Here is a 20,421-nt window from a genome sequence, read left to right on the forward strand (position 1 = left end):
CACTTGCACTTCATATGGAACATGACACTGCTCCAGTTGGGCAGTCACTCTTGGTCGCGCCTTCGCAAGCAGCCGCTTGTAATTTGATCATTTGAGTATCTGTATCCATGGAAGTTTCCATTTATTGTCTCAGTATTCCTTCACAGCGGCAGTGAAATTTCGTTATACTGAAATTATGTATATACACACTTTGCTATACTGAGCTTCTAAATACATGGTGTTCTATGAACAAGAAGTAATAAAAGTTAAATACTTCATTATATTGATAATTTCATTATATTGAAATTTGCTATATTGTGGTTTCACTGTACTAACTCTAATCATCCTTACCAACATACCCGGCAAGCTGTCTAATTAATTTCTTATCAAACAATGTAGAATATCCTAACGTAATGGAACTACTGAATTCACTTGCATAATGATAGCACTTGCGTAATGATCACACCCTCGAATTTCGTCATCAAAATCCGATTTTTAAGATACTCTGTGTAATGATCGCACCCTGAACTTGCTGCAGCAATGTGTCGTTTGCCAAGTCTGGCTAATAATGATCGCGCTTACCATCTGTCGAATGCTATACAAACGACTCTTCAAGACATAGCATGCGGCCTGCAAGCACCAAAAATTCTTAAGCAGATGCCCCATTTTATTCCTTTCATCACTTTCTACACTTCCATGAAAAAAAAGAAGCTACCACCAAACTTGCCTTGGCTTTGTTATTTGTAGGCTTTATAATGGTTGTGGTCAACAACAACAAAAAAGGTGTTTTTCAATTCTCCTCGTCTGCACTCGTGGGCACGCAACAAATCGCAAGTGGCAACGATAGTAGCCACGTTTACATTTATATGTTAGAAGTGTACCCTATTCATACGCCGACACTTGTAACACAGCTAAGATATTCGCCCACCCTTGGCGAAAACGTGCAATACTAGGATAGTAGTGAAGACAAATGCCGCAGTTTCCGCAGTATACCCGCTATGTGTTTCTATGTCACTGGCAGCTAAGCATGCCCACCTCTCTTACTGTCCCCTCAAAGTGGACATGGCTATGTTATTGCCACATACTTGCCAATATTAACAATATTATTCATTACTGATAGGGAAGAAACTGTTTCAATGCGCGTAATGTACTCGCAAAAAGAAAAAAAATCTAATTCGGTGCGTTTGGCTTGCTCTGCCGGCCGCCATATTTGTTTTGGTGTCCCGCACTGTTACAGCGGCAGCCGCCTGTTTGTTGACCTGTTGTCATCCTGCAACAAATGCGGGATGAAAAAATTTTTTCCTTTTCACGGGATATTTAACCTGCATAATGATTGCACCCCTGAATTTACGGCAATTTTTTTTACAATGAAGTGCGATCATTATGCGAGTAACCACAGTAAGTAAAGGTAGTGAATGATTGAAGCACACTACTATGTAGACACACATGTTGCAATGCTCTATTAATTTTGTTCGGGCAGAACGCATTATGGTGACCTCTAGCCGTGCACTATATTATACAAGCTGCTGGACCTACCTTGCCAAGACAAAGTGACAAAAAACCCTATCACTAGGCAATAGGCTGTTACTTGTCTATATTATTATGCATTATTGCAAAGAAGCAGCAGATATATAAATACAGTTGTATCTCATAAAATAAAGTAATATCCCACATGAAGACATCTTTGTTATATCCGATACATGTTGAAAGTATATACGATGACACAAAATTTACAAATTTGTATTTGGGCCTATGCGAAAGAAACGTGTGGGATGACTTTGACAAGGCAGCATACGTTTTCCTGTCAGTTTTGAAAGATCGTAGTTGTGCCAATGTGTGGCACACGAACAAAGCTAAATGAGAAGTGCGTGCCTTGCATTGTTAATGCACGACTGCACGTAACTGAAGCGTTGGCTTGCACCTAACTGTACACAACAGCACACATAACTGGCATCTTGCAGAGTGCCGACCAGTCAAGCAATGCTGCTCGTCAAAACATGCATGCGTGTATAGAATGTGCTGTTTCAAGTTGTTCTTGCCAAGTATTTAAAATTTTTGAAATGAGAATACATATTTCGAGCTGTAAGTGAACGCATACAAGGGTGAATCAAAGTCTTTGCACCTATTCTTTTATCAGCCAAAGTTACGTAAATACAGGTAATTACAAATATACACACTATTGTATGTACCTTACACGATTTTTCCACATAGCCCCATACAGGCACGTACCCAAAAAGAGGGCGCGGGGGGGGGGGGGGCCTGCGCCCCCCCGATGGGTGTTCATCCCTTGCTCTATAGAAAATGAATCACACTTAGTAGCTCATGCACCGTGGACATGTGAAGCACAACCACCATCTTCAACAACTGACAGCAGCGCCATGCCGCAGAGCTACCGGCAGATAAGGCCACGCCGGTTTAAGAAAGGTTCATTGCTGGAAATGAATATTTACACTGGGACCTCGCATTTACAGGTGCAATTTGGCTAAAAAAAGAAAAGAAAAATGGGGCAAAGCCTTTCCGATTTGCCCTCACACACATCTGCTTTGGCGGGAGTGATATATTCTTGGACACTGCTTTTTTACTTTTGATATAGCCAGTGATGGAAGCAACACTTAGTCTTTTGGAGCAGCTCTCAGACCAGAAAAGATTGCAGTTTGGAGCACAAATATGTGCTTTTGGAACAGAAAAATGTATTGCTTTGAGCAAGGGAACAATGCTTTAGAGTAGAAACTTATTGCTCTGGTGCAAAAAGAAAGCCCTGCATGGAATTAGTGAAAAAAAAGAAATGCTGTGTAAGTTCGTACTACTTCCTGAAAGATTGCATTCAATATGTAGTACACTAAGGTGCAGTTCTTGTTAAATTTGATGCTCCATTCTTTAATATTATCACATAAGATGATGAAGGTTAATGAAGATTTAAACCTAATTCAAAGTTCATGCTGATTTTAACAAAGAGCTTTGTTATCTGTCAATTTCGCATAGTGTTTTCACTAAAGGAGCACTTTTGTTCCCTAGAATAATCTTGCCTATGGCTCTAAATTTCTGCAATTTTGTCTCCATAATGTCTGATGATTACTAGGAATGTACAGTTTTTGCCTTCGCACAGCAGACTGCCTTTTTAGTTAATAGTATAAATATTTGAACAAATATGATGGAAAATTGAGTTCTTAACCATAAAAGGACTGCAGTTATTGTAAGGAACAAAACTGCCAAATGACAGTGCAGAAACACTTTCTCATCACTTTGACGGCCTGCTTTCATAAATGTAGCAAATTGGTTTTTGTGTCATGAAATGTTTTCTTCCCATACATATAAGAAAAACTAAAGTAATGAGCATTATTTTTGCACACAGAGGAAAAGGGTCTAAACATTTCTGGATGACCTATGTCAAAATATGTTTTATCTACTAAACTCGTGTTCACAACATGCATATGCACAGCTGCCTAACTCTTCAATGATATGGTACAACAGCTGCATCCTCGTGCATTTATATTGTGTGAGCACAAGTGCATGCCAGACACAGGGTCTGGTCTGCTACAGCTGTTCCATTCATAGTGACTCGTCTGCCGCACCACAAGGCGCTGACATACCTTCTGGTATGTCATATTTGGCATATTTATAATACGGGAACGCTGCACAAGCGCCTTAACCGACTTTTTTAGCCATATCAATCGCTTTCACCCGAGTATTAAATTTACTGCTCACCACTCTCCTAGTCAGATCAACTTCCTGGACACGACGGTCTACATAGAAAACGGAAAACTGAGAACGACACTTTACCGGAAGCCTACAGATAGCCAGCAATATTTAGACTACAACAGTCATCACCCGCGACGTTGCAAGCAAGGAATTTTTGTCGGACAAGCGAAACGTATAAGAAGAATCTGCAGCAAAGACCACGATTATATCCATCACCTAAATTACCTTAAATCAACGCTAGCAGAAAGGAACTATCCCCAAGTTGCTCTCGATAGAGCTTATGATGCCGCGTCAAGATTGGAGAGACAGTCGGAAATGGCGAGGAGACAGCCCACATTATAATCTGACAGACCGCCGGCTTTTATAACAAAATATTCTGATGCACTCCCAAACATAAACAACATCCTAAGAAAATACCACCCAATATTATCAGGTAACGAGCGTCTGCAAAAAGCGTTCCCGGATGTACCCAGGCTTACCTATCGCCGAAACAAGAACTTTAAAGACATGTTAGCGCATGCAAAAGTCAGCCAGCAGCATTCCCCCATAATAAAAGCATGTTGTCGCCCTAGGTGCAAAACCTGCAGGCACCTTCAAAGTGACATTAAAATTAAAAGCACCGCAAATAGTTATACACATGAAGTCAAATCTACCTTCACTTGTACAAGTTCGGGTGTGATTTATATGCTTGAATGTTCCTTCTGTAAGAAACGATATATCGGTGAAACAGGACAATCAATGAACGTCAGATTAAACGGACATCGTGTGGACACAGCTAAAAAGCTTCCCAAAGCCGTCGCCGAGCATTTCAACCAACCAGGTCATAACTTTGATGAGCTTAAACTCTACATCTTACAATTTCCGTTCTGAACGAGAAAGAAAATATAGAGAATCATACCTTATCCATAAGTTCAAGACATTGCAACCTATAGGCATTAACGTTTCAAAGGGAGCTTTAGAAGCTATTCACTATGCTAAACTTCAAGCTATAGGCAACAACATTTAGTTTGATTTCTTGGCGTGTCCCCCCCCTTTCTTTTCCCTTTCCTTTCCTTTTTTTTTTGTCAGCCGGCATGTCAGACGCCCTTGACACGCCGGCTAACGCGCATGTGGTGACTGAACGGGGGAGGGTGGTGCCCTGGCTTTGACCTTGCACACACAGTTCCTTTACTCTCAATTCGACATGCTAACACATTTTCCCTCGTTTCCGCGTCCTCCCGCCTCACACCTTCTCCCCTTTTGAAGAACCCCACCTATATATACTGTGAAGAGGAAAGCATATGTCGCCTTGAAGAAGACAAGTCCACTTGTCGAAACGTTGGCTCCTGCATTCACCTTGTTCACGTTTTGCTCATGTCAAAACTATGTATCACTACAAGTGAAATTACTAGTTAAGTGAGTTGGTAGCTGATAAGAAACATGACTAAGCAGCACATATCAAGAGGGAACAGAAACACAGATACTGTGTTTTTGTTGGTCTCTTTGCAGGCACATAAAGATGGAATAACACGCTTGTAGAATCTGTGTTGTGTGGTTTCTGCATCTAGGTCTACTTCCTTGAGCCATTCTCAGTTTCTTTTCTTCATGTTGGAATTTAGTCATAACAAAATGTGCAATATGTACCTGTCAAAACCGCTATACCTGCCTGTGAAAAAAGGCCCATCGAGCAGGTGTGCTCTCACAACCGTGCGACACCACAATTACGTAAAATAATTATTTCTGAGCTACTGCACACACCAGATGTAAAACATTAATCAAGTGCATGTAGATACACTCATGAATCCCGAAGGAATCGCAAATATATAAGACATTTAGTAGCAAGAAATCATGTGCTACAGAAGTGCACTACACTGACAAATGCATGTCAGTAAATGGGGGGGGGGGGGGGGGGAAACAAAAAAAGGAACGCAGCGCACTTCAACCAACTAGCTGAATTATCAGTCCTACTTCAATGTGTACATCGCGGATTGATTTCTCGGACCCACTCTGATTATTCAGACTTCCCCACAGCCCTGCCACATATTCCATGGATGGTGGCGGATCCAGAGGGGGAGGGTGTTTTGGGCCCCATTTGCGACATATTCACATACTTCAGGGCTGACAAAGTTAAACAGCATTTCCTTTGCGGTGCAGTTTTGCACAAGTGGCACAGCCCTTCTATCACTGTGTAGCAGTAGAATAATTGCTGCATTGCAATCTAAATGTAAGATTTAGATCATTATGTCCGGTAATTTGCTGTATATGCGTTGGTTATATCAAGGTCTGACTGAATATCATTCATAATGAACATGCAGGTCGCGCTACTATGTGCACCATGGACGCTCATGCCAAGTGCGCCCACCTGAGAAGAGAGGACCCGGCGGCGTGTGCCAACTTTTGACGATTCAGCAGAGGTGGAGATCATGTTGAGAAAGTTGCACAGTGTGCCATACGGAGCGCGCACTGCTAGGGATGGCACAGATTCCAGCAACAAGCCGAGCAGGTCGAGGGCATCATGGCGGACTGCAGGCGACAGGTGGTTCACCGCACAGCCCAGTTGAGACAACAGCAGTGGGCCGAAAGGCGAAAGGCAATCACCCGACACTGAGCCCAGCACCAAGCGCAGGACCTAGGAAGACGGGTGTCAAAAAATTATGTGCCTTTGTGCAAACTAGGGAGAAAAAGGTTTATTGACAGAAAGGCAGAGAGGTCAACCTGAGCCATGCCTTGCTATGGCATGCTACTCTGTACTGGGAAAGGGAGACAGGGAAGAAAAGGAAACAAGATAATGAGAAGGAGGTGTGCATGTACAAGCCTACCACATAGCAGCATATCCAAGGCCATATGTCTAGTTCCGTAGCTTGTAAAAAAGCTAGAGCTTCTGTTAGAATCGCTGATGAGCTGTTTGAATAAAGCCTAGAACCAAACATAAGGTCATCTTATAAATGTCTGCCAATGACATGTTCAATCGATGAGACCAGCTGCTGCTGTTCTCAAAACGTGTACAACCGTTTCTGGGAACTGATAAAGTTAACAATTTGGACCAATGTCACTGCAACCTATGAAGTGCATATAGTGCATGGCGAACGCAACACCAAGCGAATCCAGTGTACCAAACTTGTTTGGTTGTGTTTGAGTTTCTGAGGCATACAGAACTTCATGGGGCATGTCAAAACCTTTGACATCACACAATGGTGGTATGGTAAAATCGCAATGCAGTGGCACAACCAATCTTATATTTTATGTTTTTTATTACTTACCAAGCCTCTCTTCTCACCAAGAAAGAGCTGCATAATGCTCCACAAGTGCATTGCACCAATCTAGCAGAATACTTAACGATTTGACAGTGATTAATGAGATTTCGCATACCAGAGCAAAATGGCAGCTATAAGAGACAATGTAACTGGGGGCCCCAGGTCAATCCTGACCACCTGTGGTTCTTTAACATGCACCCAAAGGTCAGTATATGTACCCTTTGCCCATTGTCAAAATGTCGCAGTAACATCTATGAATTGAGCCTGTGACCTTGTGCTCCCCAGCAGAATGTCATATCCACTGAATTACCTTGGTAGATACAGTCACGAGCAAAAATTTGGAGACCGTGGAATCAACAAAAAATTAAAATGTATTCAAGCACAGCTCCGTGGCCTGTAATTGGTTTAATACATTGTATTGGTCAAACACGCACACGTAGAAGTGCGCTCTTTATTTCAGCCCGGTCTGGACGGATGGACAGACAGGCAGACAAAGAACTTTATTGAGGTCCTGAGAAGCACCACACTTAAAGCAGCACCGAGGGCCGCTCCCACACGAGGACGGGGAGGCCTAGCTTCACCGCCGCATCGTGGGCTCTCTGACAGCCCGGAGTTGCGGGACAAGCTCGGAACTGTTGATGGCAGAGCTCCACTCCTCCTCATTGACTTGACTGGGTCCTCATAACGAGGGGAACCGCCAGAGCTTGCATTCTAAGCTGCTAACCAACCCGCAGTCCGGGCAGGTAGGCTCGAAAGTGTCCGGGGCAATAATGCTGAGGAAAGCTAAGCTGGGATATGACCTAGTCTTCAATATTTTTAGTGTGATTGCCTGAGAGCTGGAGAGTTTACCATGCGGAGGCAGAAAAGCTTGCCTGCCAATTTAATAGTGCTCGGTGACTTCATTAAAGGTGAATAAAATGTCTTCAAATTTCTCGTACCCATCTTGCAGACCTGCGTCCTCCACGGTATTAGAGGGTTAGAGCGCGCGCCCGAGAGTGAGCAGTATCCTTGAGGTTGGTGAGGGAGTCTAGCTGAGAACGTGTCTGAGAACTTTGGAAAAAAGAAACAATCGCGGCACCTTTGGTCCTCAAACTCTTGCTTGCGGCTGTACATTTCTATAACAGTTATGTTTAAGTTTCCTACTGCTCAAAGTCGAAGCAAGCTATATTTGGTACTGCAGAAATGCAGTCACAAGACTTAACAGTTTTATCAATATTTCCCTTCTGCATCCCTTGTAAAATGTGCTACCAGAGCACCAGATAAATCAGTATGACTGTAAGCAGAGGTTTCACAAGACAGAATAAATGTCAGAAATGACAGGTATGACTTACCCGATAGGCAATTAAGTCTTACCAAAGTGAAGGCAACTCTGCATAGCATTTGGCCATTCACATTAAGAAGGAGCTAGAGTGCACCCTTTTCTTTTTAAGCTCACTAAAGAGAGTTGTTCCAAATCAGCAACAAAGATTCCTTACCTTGAGAGCAGACTGCCGCACAGTGCCTTCTTTGTCGGTGCAGAGTGTGCCCAAGATCTCAAGCAGGGGCTTGAGGTGCGGGCTGAATGAACCAGCATGACTGCGCCCGAGTTCTCGCAATCCTGTCAAAGCGTCCAAGCGGCTGGTCACATTGTAGAGGTGCAGCCGCCGAATCAAGTCCTGCAGATGAAAAAAATGTACACGGACACACATTTCCAAGCTAGAAAGTAAAAAAAGATAATACATTAGAAAATAGAGGGCAGTTTTAAGTCTGCACTCACCCCAGCCATGTTTGTTTTGCACATCCCTTAGTCCCTTTGCACCAGCCCCAACAGCCCATCTGCCAAAGGATTATGAGGTTCCAATTGTGTCTAATGTCTTCTTTTCACAGATAATAGCCTGCACCTGGGAACTCCTTTCACAGCGTCACAGCCTCCACAATGTCTTCACATCTTGCTATGGCAAGATGGGAAGGCAACTAGCATTGCAATCTTTAAGGTCATAGTTGGTGTTTGCACCTTGCATCAGTGAGGTGCAGCTGCAACTGTTTCATTCTCCTACCACTGATGCTGACATCAGGCATATGGGCTCGGAGGGAAATGAGAGTGAACTTTAGTCATACATGGTTTGATGAAGAAACACCAGAATGTACAGCAAATCTTTCTACCTGGCAAAATGCGGCACACATACTACTTGCTTGTGCAGGTGTTACATTGGTTAACATATTAATTGAACAAAAGGCTGCAGGCCCATTGGCCTCCCTTGCTCCTAGACCAGTTGGCGATTGGGTGGGAATGTGCGAGTGTGACCCTAGCCAATCCCATGTATATGATATTTTGCAGAACAAGAACAATCTAGCTTGAAACAAGCAATGTAAGTGGTGTGACGAATACACAATGTCTCTTATCAAGAATGCTTCCTCCATGTTGATAGGCACTGCTGTCGGTATGGAAAGATCCAATGCAAGGTACCCATAAGGTGCTTCCTTGCAAGCACTCAATAGACACGTCCTTATGATCATCTGTGGCAGAATGGCTACATGCTAATTGAACCACAAAACCCAGTCTGCAACAAGAGAAAAGCAGCACTGATTCTTTAAAGGCATGTTCGTATGGTCACATACCTTCATGCATCAGCATACTGCCAGTTAAGCTACTATCAGTTCACAGCAGTCGCAGGATTTGAACATGCTGTTATGGTATTTCACTTTGAAAACGGGCAGCATGACTAGAAAATTTACTGTACACTTTCCTTCGTACAAAGTGCTGTATAGGTATTGGTAACTTTTATATGTCTGTGGGGTGCACATATGTGTTGATTGATTTTTTGTATTCGTTATGAATTATTAACGCCTGATAACATTTCTTGTGTGTTAAGCAAGCACTAAGCATCAGCACTTGAATGTTTCGATACTAAATTAATTATGAGTTCTCACGAATAATACGCATATGAGCTGTGCTTTTCTTTTTATGTATGGAACATGCATGATGTCAGGAAACTAGTCGGGTGCGGTGAGCGCCGTTTGTTCCTGGCCTTTTACTTTTATGGAAGTAGAAAACTGAGAAAGCAAAAAAACAAGCAAACAAACAAACTCAGACTACAATGCCGCATAGTCCGCAAGGAAACACCACGGGTGGTGCTGTGGCGGTAGCTTCCAATTAGATTTCAGTACCTGAGGTTTTAGAAACCACTTGACACTTGATCGTTTATCACGTGTATCCGACATATGACACGCAAATACGAAAACAGCCACGCAATAAACATTATTTGGTAGCTGATACACTATACCTAGTATTTTCCCGTCTTGTACCGTTCACGTGTTTTGAGCGCGGTACAGGCACTACACGGTCATTAACGTGTTATTGATGTTATATATTCGTAGCCATCTGAAATTATGTGAGTGGTACGTGGCACCCTCTTACTTACTGATTCATGCTGCAACAGTAGTTCTAAACCAAAACTGCGCCTACGCAAATCACGTATAGGCAAATTAATAATGTATGAACATTGAAGTTCATATTAATCATCAGAATGTCGCATAATTGAATTGCTGCAGAAATGTGCTGTGCGAATAAATCATGAGGGTTTTATTACGTACCTGAACGCTCAGCTTTCGTGTTGTTGTGGGCTCGCCGGTGGCCGGCTTTGGCAGGCGGTCGTGCAGGACTATTTTCTTGGTCTTGAAACTGGTGTCCGTCACATTTAGGCCTTTCGGTAGTTTTCGCCCGACCTTCAGCTTCACCTTTTGAAAATCCTTCTGGTTCTTTTTGGTCTTGCCCATTTTATAACAGTGAGCACCAAGCAACTCGCACACACAGAATACACCAACTGTCGCACATGTGAGCGCCGATCTTGCTTGTTGATGCCAAGGTGGCTAGATGAGCTAGACGCATAGAAGCAGCGTCGGCAGCGCTACGAAATTTTTTTCTTTGCGTTTCCGGAAAGCAGAACTTTCCTTCCTCTCAATTGTTGAACTTCAATCCCAAGTTTCGAACGTTAACTGGACATAGCAAACGCACGCGCTTACTTAAAAGAACAAATATGGTTCAAATCACGGTGGTTCAGTGTAGTAGAAGCAGCAACACCGCCGCTTCTTCGCAAGAAACGGCAGCGCTCTGTAAACTTGCTGTAAACTTTAGGTGTGTTGGGCGGGTTCACCACGGCAGGCGCCAATATTGTGCTTTAATTGTAATGGGAATCGGAAAGGTTGCTCATTAGCCTATTAATGAGAACATAGACGACCGTCAGTGTTAACAAAATATAAAACAAAAGACAAAACAAGAAGCACCGACTTCTAATGATACGACTGCGCTAAAGCGGTAAAAGCACTCTGCAACCTTCTGTAGAACTTTTTGTGCTAACACATGTGATTTGCAGATGTATTTGCGTGTTTAACCTATGCTTTAGCTGGTAGCACTGACTCGAGCATTACGCGTGGACTTGTCACTGGGCTTTCACGAAATTTTCTTGAGGATGCTGTGCCAAACTTTTTGTGACTACTTAACCATTTCAGTCAGTGAGCTTCAACACATCTTTTCTTTCTTTTTGGGCTAATGATCCATACTAGCCACAACCCGTACCAGCACAGCAGCACTGCGCATAGTAACCGTAACAAGCCGTACCTAAACCATAGCCTAAACGTTGGCCGAAGCTGGCCGAAGCCAATCAACACCGGATCGTGTGTTCTATGACCGGATGTTTTCCGGCAAAGGCCAATCAGAGAAAGGATAATCCGGCAGCTAGTTCCGGTAGTTCTGGCGGTGTTTTGTCTTTGTGATCTCGTCAAACTTTTGTGGTATGTTGGTACTGTGATGTCGTGGTGGTTGCGGTGATGCGACTAGTTTTTGCATAGTTGGCGAGGTTGTCTGTTGGTGTAGCGGTCGCAGCTAGCTCGTGAATCCCGCAAATGTCAGCAGCAGCCGCGGTAAACATAAATAGCATACACTACGGCACACTCGACATCGAGGCTTTGATCTATTGCGTCGAAGCTCGACCAGCTCTCTGGCACTCTCGTCACAAGGACCACAAAAACCGCTTCAAGAAACGGCTGCTGTGGGCCGAGGTTGCGGCCGCCGTGCTTCCTGACGTTTGCGATGCAGGTGAGCCAGTTGCTGTCTTTGCGTACACAACGCTGCTACATGCGTTCTGTCATCTTGGCGGGCTGCCACAGACGGGTCACGCCTTCAACTTGAATCTTTGATCTACGCAGAAGTGATGGTGCAGAAGCGATGGAAATCGCTACGCGACAAGTTCAGGCGTCTGATGATCGCACAAATGTCGGCGCAGAAGAACGGCATCAAGGCTGAAGAGGCAGCTGATGCCACCGTTGATGATGTGACATGGCCATACTACGAGCAGCTCCTCTTCTTGAAGAATTCCATGGAGGGAATACCGTGGGTACCTCAGCTTGTTATCGCAGTCACTTGCCGTCACATGTTACTGTGGGCAGGCCGTTAAAGTGTCTATCTTGTTAAAGTGTCTACCTTATCCTGCTTGCAACCGGTAGTGCACGTGTTGCAGCATTTGGCTTAGCAAGACGCTAAAGGAAAGCAGAATCAATAGTTACGACCACCTTGCTTCCATATCTTCCAACGTGCAGCCACAAGCTTTATTCGTTGAAAATCCAGCTACCTCACTCTACCCTTTGAAACAACTGGACAGCTGTACTGCGTCCTAGCCGATGCAATATATGCATGTAAGCAAAAAACTAAGTTAGGCTCAGTCCCTGTGAAATCATTGCAGACTAACTCCCATATTCAGAAATGCATCTTAACTTGAAGTCCGTGCTTGACTTCATTTAAATGACGCCTGTCATGAACTCACCGAAGGAAATGCAGTGCATATTTTGGGCATGTTCACGTCAGGCATCATTTAGATCAAGCCAAGCGTGGGCTTCAAGTTAAGATGCATTTCTGAATTCAGGGGTAAGCCCATACACCTAGCGAACAAAGCCTTGTCTTTAAAAAGAAAAGAATGCTGGCATGCAGGGAAACGTACAGCACTATGAGGTACCAACATACACGTAGTGTTCCGCATGTGCACACAGCCACATAACATTCCACAGCTGCACACATAACTGTTATTACCCCATTTTCATCAGTTATTTACATAGCCTGTCTTCGGTTATCAACACTATGCCATTGGTCTTGCTGGCCGCGTTGCCGAACCCCAGTGCCTGCACGAAGGTAGTACCTTCGTGCAGGCACTACTGCATAGAGGCACTCCTTTATGCTGAGGAGGGAGATTTGTACCTTGCAAAACTAGGTCGTTGATGCTCTTCTCTTCAATGCAACACACTCTGCACAATGCTGCGAGGACGTCAGGAGATGTCAAAGCGGCGACGGTAGACCAATGTCTGCAACACCCCAGCTCGTGCCTTGAAGAGCAAGGCACTGCCAATATCGTCACATATCTGCTCCACAGAACAGAAGCTTGATGCAAGCTGAGCACTCTGGTGAACGACTAGTGCAACCTCCTAGTTTGTAGGTTTGGTAGATGCACTCCCTGATTGCATTGGCGCGTCCTCTGCTACTAGTCTGAAGGCAGACTGTAAGCCAACATGTAAGCGCATGAGATTACATATTCCATCATTTCAAGTTGTCATGGAGCAGTGATGATAACAGATAACACTTGAATGTGATTAGAGCATTCGTCTACTGAACCTACAGTCTACGAGAGTGCCTGGGCCACTTGCCAGTGTGCTTTGCCTGCATTGAGTTGCACGCACTCCCATTTTCGCTATCATAAAGCTTGTGACTGTACAGGTGAGGTTGTTAAATCAGTCTTGCATAAGAATGCAAACAGCTGCACCAGGAATCTTTGTTTACAACAATTTGAATATGAAGTAAAACTAGCGCAAGCATAAATGGAGGAGAAGACGAGAGTAATAGTTAAGAATTGATAAGCTACAAGACACAGTCACACATGTGCACAACATGGGCAGTTGCTAGCACACTTTCAGTTCTGCAGCAAGGAAAACATACTCAATTGGGCAGTCAGCATTGTGATTGTGCAGTCAGTTTGCATCTGTGATGTGTAACGAAAATAGTCTGTTAGTTTATAGTCTTCATCAGGGACTGCTAACCTGTTGGTCCAGAATTTTGTCGAAATAGATATCATGGTAGTTTAGAAGAACTTCATGCTGGGCTAGTTCGTGCATTGCTTTGAAAGACCAAGTTTCACATTAAAAAAAGACAACCACAAGAAAAAGTGACGGAGACAGAAAGAGCGTAATTGTGCTCTTTCCGTCTCCATTGCCTTTGCCTGTGGTTCTTTTATGAATGCACTCTTTCCGTCTCCGTCGCTTTTTCCTGTGGTTGTCTTTTTGAATGCGCCACTTGGCTCTTCAAAGATATCACGGGATGTCTATTTCATGCTCCTAGGGGCTCTAGAACTTAGGAGTATCTGAAATTAAATACAATTATTTACAAAGCTACAATTTAAGAGGACACAGTACTATGCATCGATTTAGTGTTACATTCTTGACCCCACTCCTTCATGTCCTTTCACTTCCTTGGTACAGGACAGAATCATGAATACTGCCAAAGACACTGGCTCTTCTTTCTTTCTCATTTTCAGCCTCTGTACTGTGATACTCTCCTCCCGATCCAATAAGGAGGAACATGCATTTTTCAACATCTACAGCACATGCCATAACTAAAGTATTGAAGCTCAAAACAGTGATGACAGGACAGTCACGGACAAGCACTTCGCCATGTCTGTCATGTCATCGCTGTTTTCTCCTATAAGCTCGGAATTTATTAGGTATGGAATACCACTAGGCCGCTCTCAAGTCTAGCATATGCCACTAGTGCATGCTTGTTACATGCTCTCTTTTTCGTCCATGGCTTTCTTTGTGAGCCCCCATTGGGTGGCCAACTGCTATCGTGCAAAACACAGATAGGGCTCTCTTCTCATCCAACTTCATATATACAAGATTATTCTTGTAAATGGTGCTGGTCAAGTAAAAAATGTCAACAGACTTCAGGGATTTCCCTGGTGCTGTACTTATTTACTCTGCCAGAAGGAGTCCTTTAATTTGAGCATCACCATTTTCTGAAGAGCAACTTCTTTGCAGCGCCACAATGTCATTATCGTCTGCTACAGTATCACTTGTCATGGCCTCCAAAATGCACGCACAGACAGCACTGCCATACTCACACTGTGTGATGCACAAAACCTCTCATAAATTACCCAAGTGCCAAAGCTTCATGATAGCGCAGTGGTTAGTGCGTTCACCTCTCAGCTGCATATTGCCGCTGCAGCATGAGTCTGAACCATAGTTGTGGTGGTGGGGATTAAAGTTTTATTAGGGTGAGGATTAGGATGAGGAGGTCGTGTGACAACACATTAAGAATGGCAAATGCTATTTTTGTTAGTGTAATGAAAAAGACAGACCCAGCTTTAAGGTCCTGATTTAATACTGTTGCACTACAGATCAGTTTGCCATGTGGTAGTCTGCAAACACAGATATATTCGTCAGCACTGGTATTACGATTCAGTAGACTTTCATTGATCATGCAGAATGACCACTGTATGTCACATTGTGGTGTCCCTGCAGTACTGAAAAGGGTACTCACCATTGTAGGTTTGCATTCACATTAACTGTTGTCTTGCATGATCTGGCACATTGTTGCATACACACTATCCTCCACAGGGCACTCGGCACACCTTGCTGCGAGCACACTCAGCCTCAAAAGGACACTGAGCGTTGCGCCACAAGAAACATTATAATTTTCAAGTGTCTCTCTGCTCTTGGGGTGATCAACCAGCAGTAGCCGAACAAGGGATGTCTTGAGCTGGAGTCAACATTTCAGCTATGGTGCTTATCTTTATCATAGCCTGATGAAGACAACTCTCGTAGTTGGAATACTGGCTCCAGCCTGAGGCATCCCTTGTTTGATCACTTCCAGTCTCCATATTCCTGTGAATTACGCTCTTGTCAGCACCTGTGGTCACACAGGTTGCTACATACATGAACAGAAGAGTGAAGGTGCAATTCCTGTCAAAAGAAGTTCAGTAAAAACTTACCATGGGACTTTTTGGGCGGTAGCAACAGCTGAACTCTTAGCTCTTTCACACTTCTTTTTTCTCTTTTCATCCCTATATCCCCATGCCTTACAGTATGGTCACAAACTGTGCATGTCATCTGGTTAGCCTCCCCACCTTTCCTCTCTTCATTCGCTGTCTCTCAAACAGTGCAATAATTTCTTTGCTGTATTTTATGTAATAGTGTAATCCCTTTACCCATGCTATAAACCATTTCGAAATTGACTGCTGCTCATGTGTGTATATATTTACAGGTTATCCAACAACGTTAGTGTGTCAGAAGAACCTTCTGAGGAAATATTGCTGGGAATCGCACCATATGGTGACGTTGACTGTGTCTCGCTGCTCTCTGTGGAAAGCAACCACGATGCTCCGCCGGCTGCCTCCCCATCTACGGATTCTCAAGCAATGGTATCTGACCTGTCAGACCAGGAGATTGCTACTGCAGAGCCTGTGAATATTGAACCAGCACCTCAGCAAAGGCAGCGGAAAAGGAAGAAAAACGATGAAGATCTGCAGCAACAGCTTGATGAAGTGTGTAACCTCCTCGAAAAACACAAGCCACCAGATGAGGATGAGCACTTTGCCATGTCTTTAGTGAGTCACATGAGGGCTGTAAAGCCAGAAAATAAACTGGAAATGCGTGTGAAGGTGTTGCAGATTGTTCAGATGTTTAAAGAACAGTAGCTGTATGTTTGCTGACCGGTTACAGAGGCAGCCAGGGAATATGCTCCAATCGTTCGGTGCACATTGCATTGCTGTCATGCACATCCAGCGTTATGTGTTCTGAGAAAATGGCATGCAAAGCTTGACAATGGACGTGTGCTATCGTCATTTTAAATAAACGTCACTTTTGTAATTTAAATAAAGCTTGTTTGAAAAGTAGCTTGCAGCAGAGATTTTTGCAGAAGTGGCACTGGCCGCTGCTGCTAGGAATTATTAATGATAATAGATCTGGTGTCAGTACACATGGAAGTTAAATCCGCCTCTTGCATGTTCCGAATGCGCATGCGCTGTATCCTAGCGGCGAGCGCCGGGAACGTTTTGTATGGCGTTGGTGTTCGCGCAGCAGACGACGCGCGCGATGCAATAGCGCGGGCAGCCTGCAGCATAATCGACGAGGACGAGGTACTTGCGCAGCGTTTTGGTAGAAATTTCAGCTGTTCACAACGATATTCGATTAATGTGGGGTACGTCACAACATAGGCCGACACGACACCGATGTCGATAAGAAGTCGACGAGACGCGAACGCCAACATTGGGCCGACTAGTTGGCAGACTTTGTCAGTGGAAGACATATAGTCTATATAGACTATATAGTCACACTAGAATGACCAAGACGTGAGTGATGACTTGAGTCATCGTAGTGTGGCAGGCTTTCGTGCCGACGACGCCAGCAAAAACTTGTGTGCCGAGTGAGGACATCACACCGACAACGCGAATATCGCAGCAACTGCGCTTGTGTATGCACTTTTTGATGCTCAAATGGAATCGAAACGCACTTCCTAAGTTGAAATGCACGATTTCTAGCCCTTGCCAGCCGGCCCCTTCGAGTTTGAGGAGAGAGAGAGAGAGAGAAAAAAAAAACTTTATTTTCATGTTAGGTGGTGTGGTGGAAAGACCCTCAGTCCAGAGTCTCGATTGCGGCATTCTTCAGTGCAACACTGGTAAACGCCACAAGGTACCGTTACAGTGCGTAGAATACTGTTCTAGACACTTTAGTACCGTTGGTAGACGGCGCTGGTTGCTTCTATCAGCCACCCGACATGCGGTTTAAGGGGTCCCTCACCAGGCCTCATAGCATTTTGGTTATACGCCGAAAGTGGTTACGTGTCCTTTAGGGAACGTTCTGCCGCAAATTTTTTTTTCAAATCGGCTCATTAATAGCCGAGATACAAATATTTTCAGTGCCGCGAACCCATGATTTCAGGAGGCGAGCTCTACTGCATAGCGAGGCATTCTCTCCACTCGTCCCGTCTGGCCTCTGCAAGCGAAATTCCTTCCATGCGTTCCCCCATACCGGACCTCGAAGATCGCGTGACGCATACGTCACGGGCCCCGGCTTCAATTTTTTTCTCCTTCCCCCCCCCCCCTTTTTTTTTCTTCTTTCGGCGCGGCGCACGAGTAGTTGTGATCGTCTGGTTTCGCGCAGCGCACGATTTTGCGCGCTGTGCACAAGGACACATAACTAGCGGTATAAGTCAGTTCTACACAAATACTGAGGCAGAAAAAGCGGATCGCAGAGAATGATCACGTGCTGGAACACGATAGCAAATGGCATAGTTTCGGTACCTGCACACGTGACTGCACGACCGTGCGAACAAGCCGACGAAGCGGAAGTACATCTCTCTCGCTTCGGTGCGAAGTAAAACAAAACATGCAGACATTCCGTTTATTTGTTTTATTATTTCTCTGAACTTCAATTCGTCAATTCAAGCGACAGATCACACAAATAACAGATGTTGCCCTGAATAATTCTCGAAGTCACGTGTCACCACGAGCGACGTCACACTGCGGGACCCGAGTACGTAGGCGCAGGGACGCGAGTACGTCACTGTCAGGCTTGGAGCATGGTCGCTTTGAGGGAAAGGAAGAACGGCGTAAATGCCGTCAGAGTGTCTTGCCGTGTACCTCTTGAAGTAGGCAACTTGCTGGCGTCGCCTCTCCTTGCCTCGTTCTGGATTCATGCGGCGTGGCAGTGGAGCTATGGTTAGGAATTCGCATTGTTTCGGGGGTAGTGGGCGCGTGTCCACTATAGGCGCAGCTTCTGGATGACCGATGCTATGGAGGATGTGCGTTTCTTGACATGTGCGCTGCAAACGCAGTTCTTGGCGACGACGATGAATACTGACTAGTTCCGCCACCGTGCTATGGCAACCAATGTCAAGGAGGATCTTAGTGCTAGCACTAAAAGAAATGCCGATGGCCAGCTTTGTCGCCTTCCGCACGAGCGCATCATGGCGGTTGATATCTTGGTGACGGAGATTGGTAAGGCGCGACATAATTAGTGTGTTTCGTAGTTCAAGTATATCCGCCTCCTTCACTCCATTGGCTCGGTTGGAGACCCTACGCATCATGTGCGGCGCGTGTTGTCCTTGTCTGAGCAGGTGCTGCGCTGTCGCAGCGGGACCTCCATCTTTCTGAATATGGAGACAAAGTATCTTTATAAATTTTCATTGGGAAATCGGCACGCCTTCGTTTATAATCTGTATGGTGGGCGGTCGCCATCTTTTGTGATGGACCAGTATCAACTCATATTTTTCCGGCGTACATCTAAGGCCAATAGTTTGAGCAGCCTCATTCACCCTGTTCATAGCCGGTTGGGGAGTTTCTTGGATCTGTCCTGGCGAACCCGTGTTGATCCAGATGGCGATATCATTTGCGTAGATCGAATATTTGATGTCGGGGATGTATCGTAGTGCTCTGTGGACTACGCACATGGCAAGATTAAAGGGGTTGGGACACCAAATTTTGAGGCTATAAAAAGCATGTTGTAGGCTGCTTCCGTATGCAAGGACACCCAGAACGAGGTATTGGACTCTGCAAACATTTCAAAATAATTTTAATTCAGCTCCAAAAAGTCGTGAAAAACTCCTTCTCGTAGTCGAGACCCATCGCTAGCGCGGCAGTTATTACGTCACAGAGGAGGAACGAAAATATTGACGTCATAGCACACTAGCACAAAAACGTGACGTATGATGAGTAGCGATGAAATGCCGATTACGGAGCCTGCTGAGCCGAGCGACCGAGCATAGCCTCCACTATGACCGAGCTACAGGCATATAGAAATCCTTTCTTAATGCAAAGAAAGCGTGCAGACACGGACACAAGAGGAGAGAAGTGGACAACACGAACGCCGCACGGCGGCCCGCGAATGGCAAACTGCGTGCGGCGGCCGACTCCGAAAGGGACCAGGATATGCGGCGTTCGTGTTGTCCGCTTCTCTCCTCGCATAGTCGCATAGTTCGGCAGCTCGGAGCGGTCTCTCGTTCGCTTGGCCTTTCTCGATGTGAGGGCCCGACCACGTTGCCGGCGCGGAAACTCGCCGCACACCGTTTGCCGTTCGCGGGCCCCCGTGCGGCGGCGGTTTTGCTCGCGAACGGCGAGATTTGCTTGCCGTAAGAGAGGACGGGCCCGGGACCCATTTTTGCGGCAGCCGTACGGCGAAGCGGCCAATCAGCGACCGAGGAGTGATCACTCTGGCATCGACGGCAGCTTCACCGCCTCTCATCGTTCAGCGCCGCCGATATCGTGGCTAGGCCTTTTCCGGTTCACTCAAAGCTAAACGGCGCTTCGGAATGAATCACCGACTTTCACAAGCCGCAATAATTTCTTACCGTTGTTGTCGCTCTTCGCAATAATTATAATAATCGTGACGTGCACTTCGAATCACGAATTGTTGACCTCTGCTAGCAGAGCACGCGTATGCGCGAGCAGACGACGCAGCATAGTTTTACGTCACTATTTTTTGTGGCCCACGTGAGCAA

At 45.1% G+C, this 20,421-nt stretch overlaps 2 protein-coding genes across 2 annotated transcripts in view; one reads left to right on the top strand and one right to left on the bottom strand.

The window, feature by feature from the left end:
* The window catches only part of LOC142579489 (testis-expressed protein 10 homolog), an 89,595-nt gene extending 78,838 nt beyond the window's left edge, over positions 1–10,757 (bottom strand). Inside the window, exons 1-3 of the mRNA XM_075689731.1 lie at positions 10,485–10,757; positions 8,387–8,566; positions 6,020–6,286 (exon numbers count right to left, since the gene is read on the bottom strand). Coding sequence (XP_075545846.1) covers positions 6,020–6,286; positions 8,387–8,566; positions 10,485–10,667 — 630 coding nt within the window. The 5' untranslated portion in view covers positions 10,668–10,757. The remainder of the gene's footprint in view (positions 1–6,019; positions 6,287–8,386; positions 8,567–10,484) is intronic.
* An 803-nt stretch (positions 10,758–11,560) lies between these two features.
* Positions 11,561–16,813, top strand: LOC142579490 (uncharacterized). The gene is made up of 3 exons (XM_075689732.1): positions 11,561–11,985; positions 12,096–12,279; positions 16,189–16,813. Exons 1-3 carry the CDS (start codon positions 11,793–11,795, stop codon positions 16,619–16,621), a joined length of 810 nt encoding a protein of 269 aa, XP_075545847.1. The 5' UTR covers positions 11,561–11,792; the 3' UTR covers positions 16,622–16,813.
* Positions 16,814–20,421: the final 3,608 nt, after the last annotated feature.

Source organism: Dermacentor variabilis, chromosome 4 (genome assembly GCF_050947875.1).
Source record: "Dermacentor variabilis isolate Ectoservices chromosome 4, ASM5094787v1, whole genome shotgun sequence".
Taxonomy (NCBI): Eukaryota; Metazoa; Arthropoda; class Arachnida; order Ixodida; family Ixodidae; genus Dermacentor; species Dermacentor variabilis.

Excerpts from the sequence above, each read along its gene's own strand:
- LOC142579490 (XM_075689732.1), top strand. The coding sequence starts at position 11,793 with ATGTCAGCAGCAGCCGCGGTAAACATAAATAGCATACACTACGGCACA. Across the intron at positions 11,986-12,095 it reads TCCTGACGTTTGCGATGCAG|AAGTGATGGTGCAGAAGCGA; the intron begins GTGAGCCAGTTG and ends TGATCTACGCAG. Across the intron at positions 12,280-16,188 it reads AATTCCATGGAGGGAATACC|GTTATCCAACAACGTTAGTG; the intron begins GTGGGTACCTCA and ends ATATATTTACAG.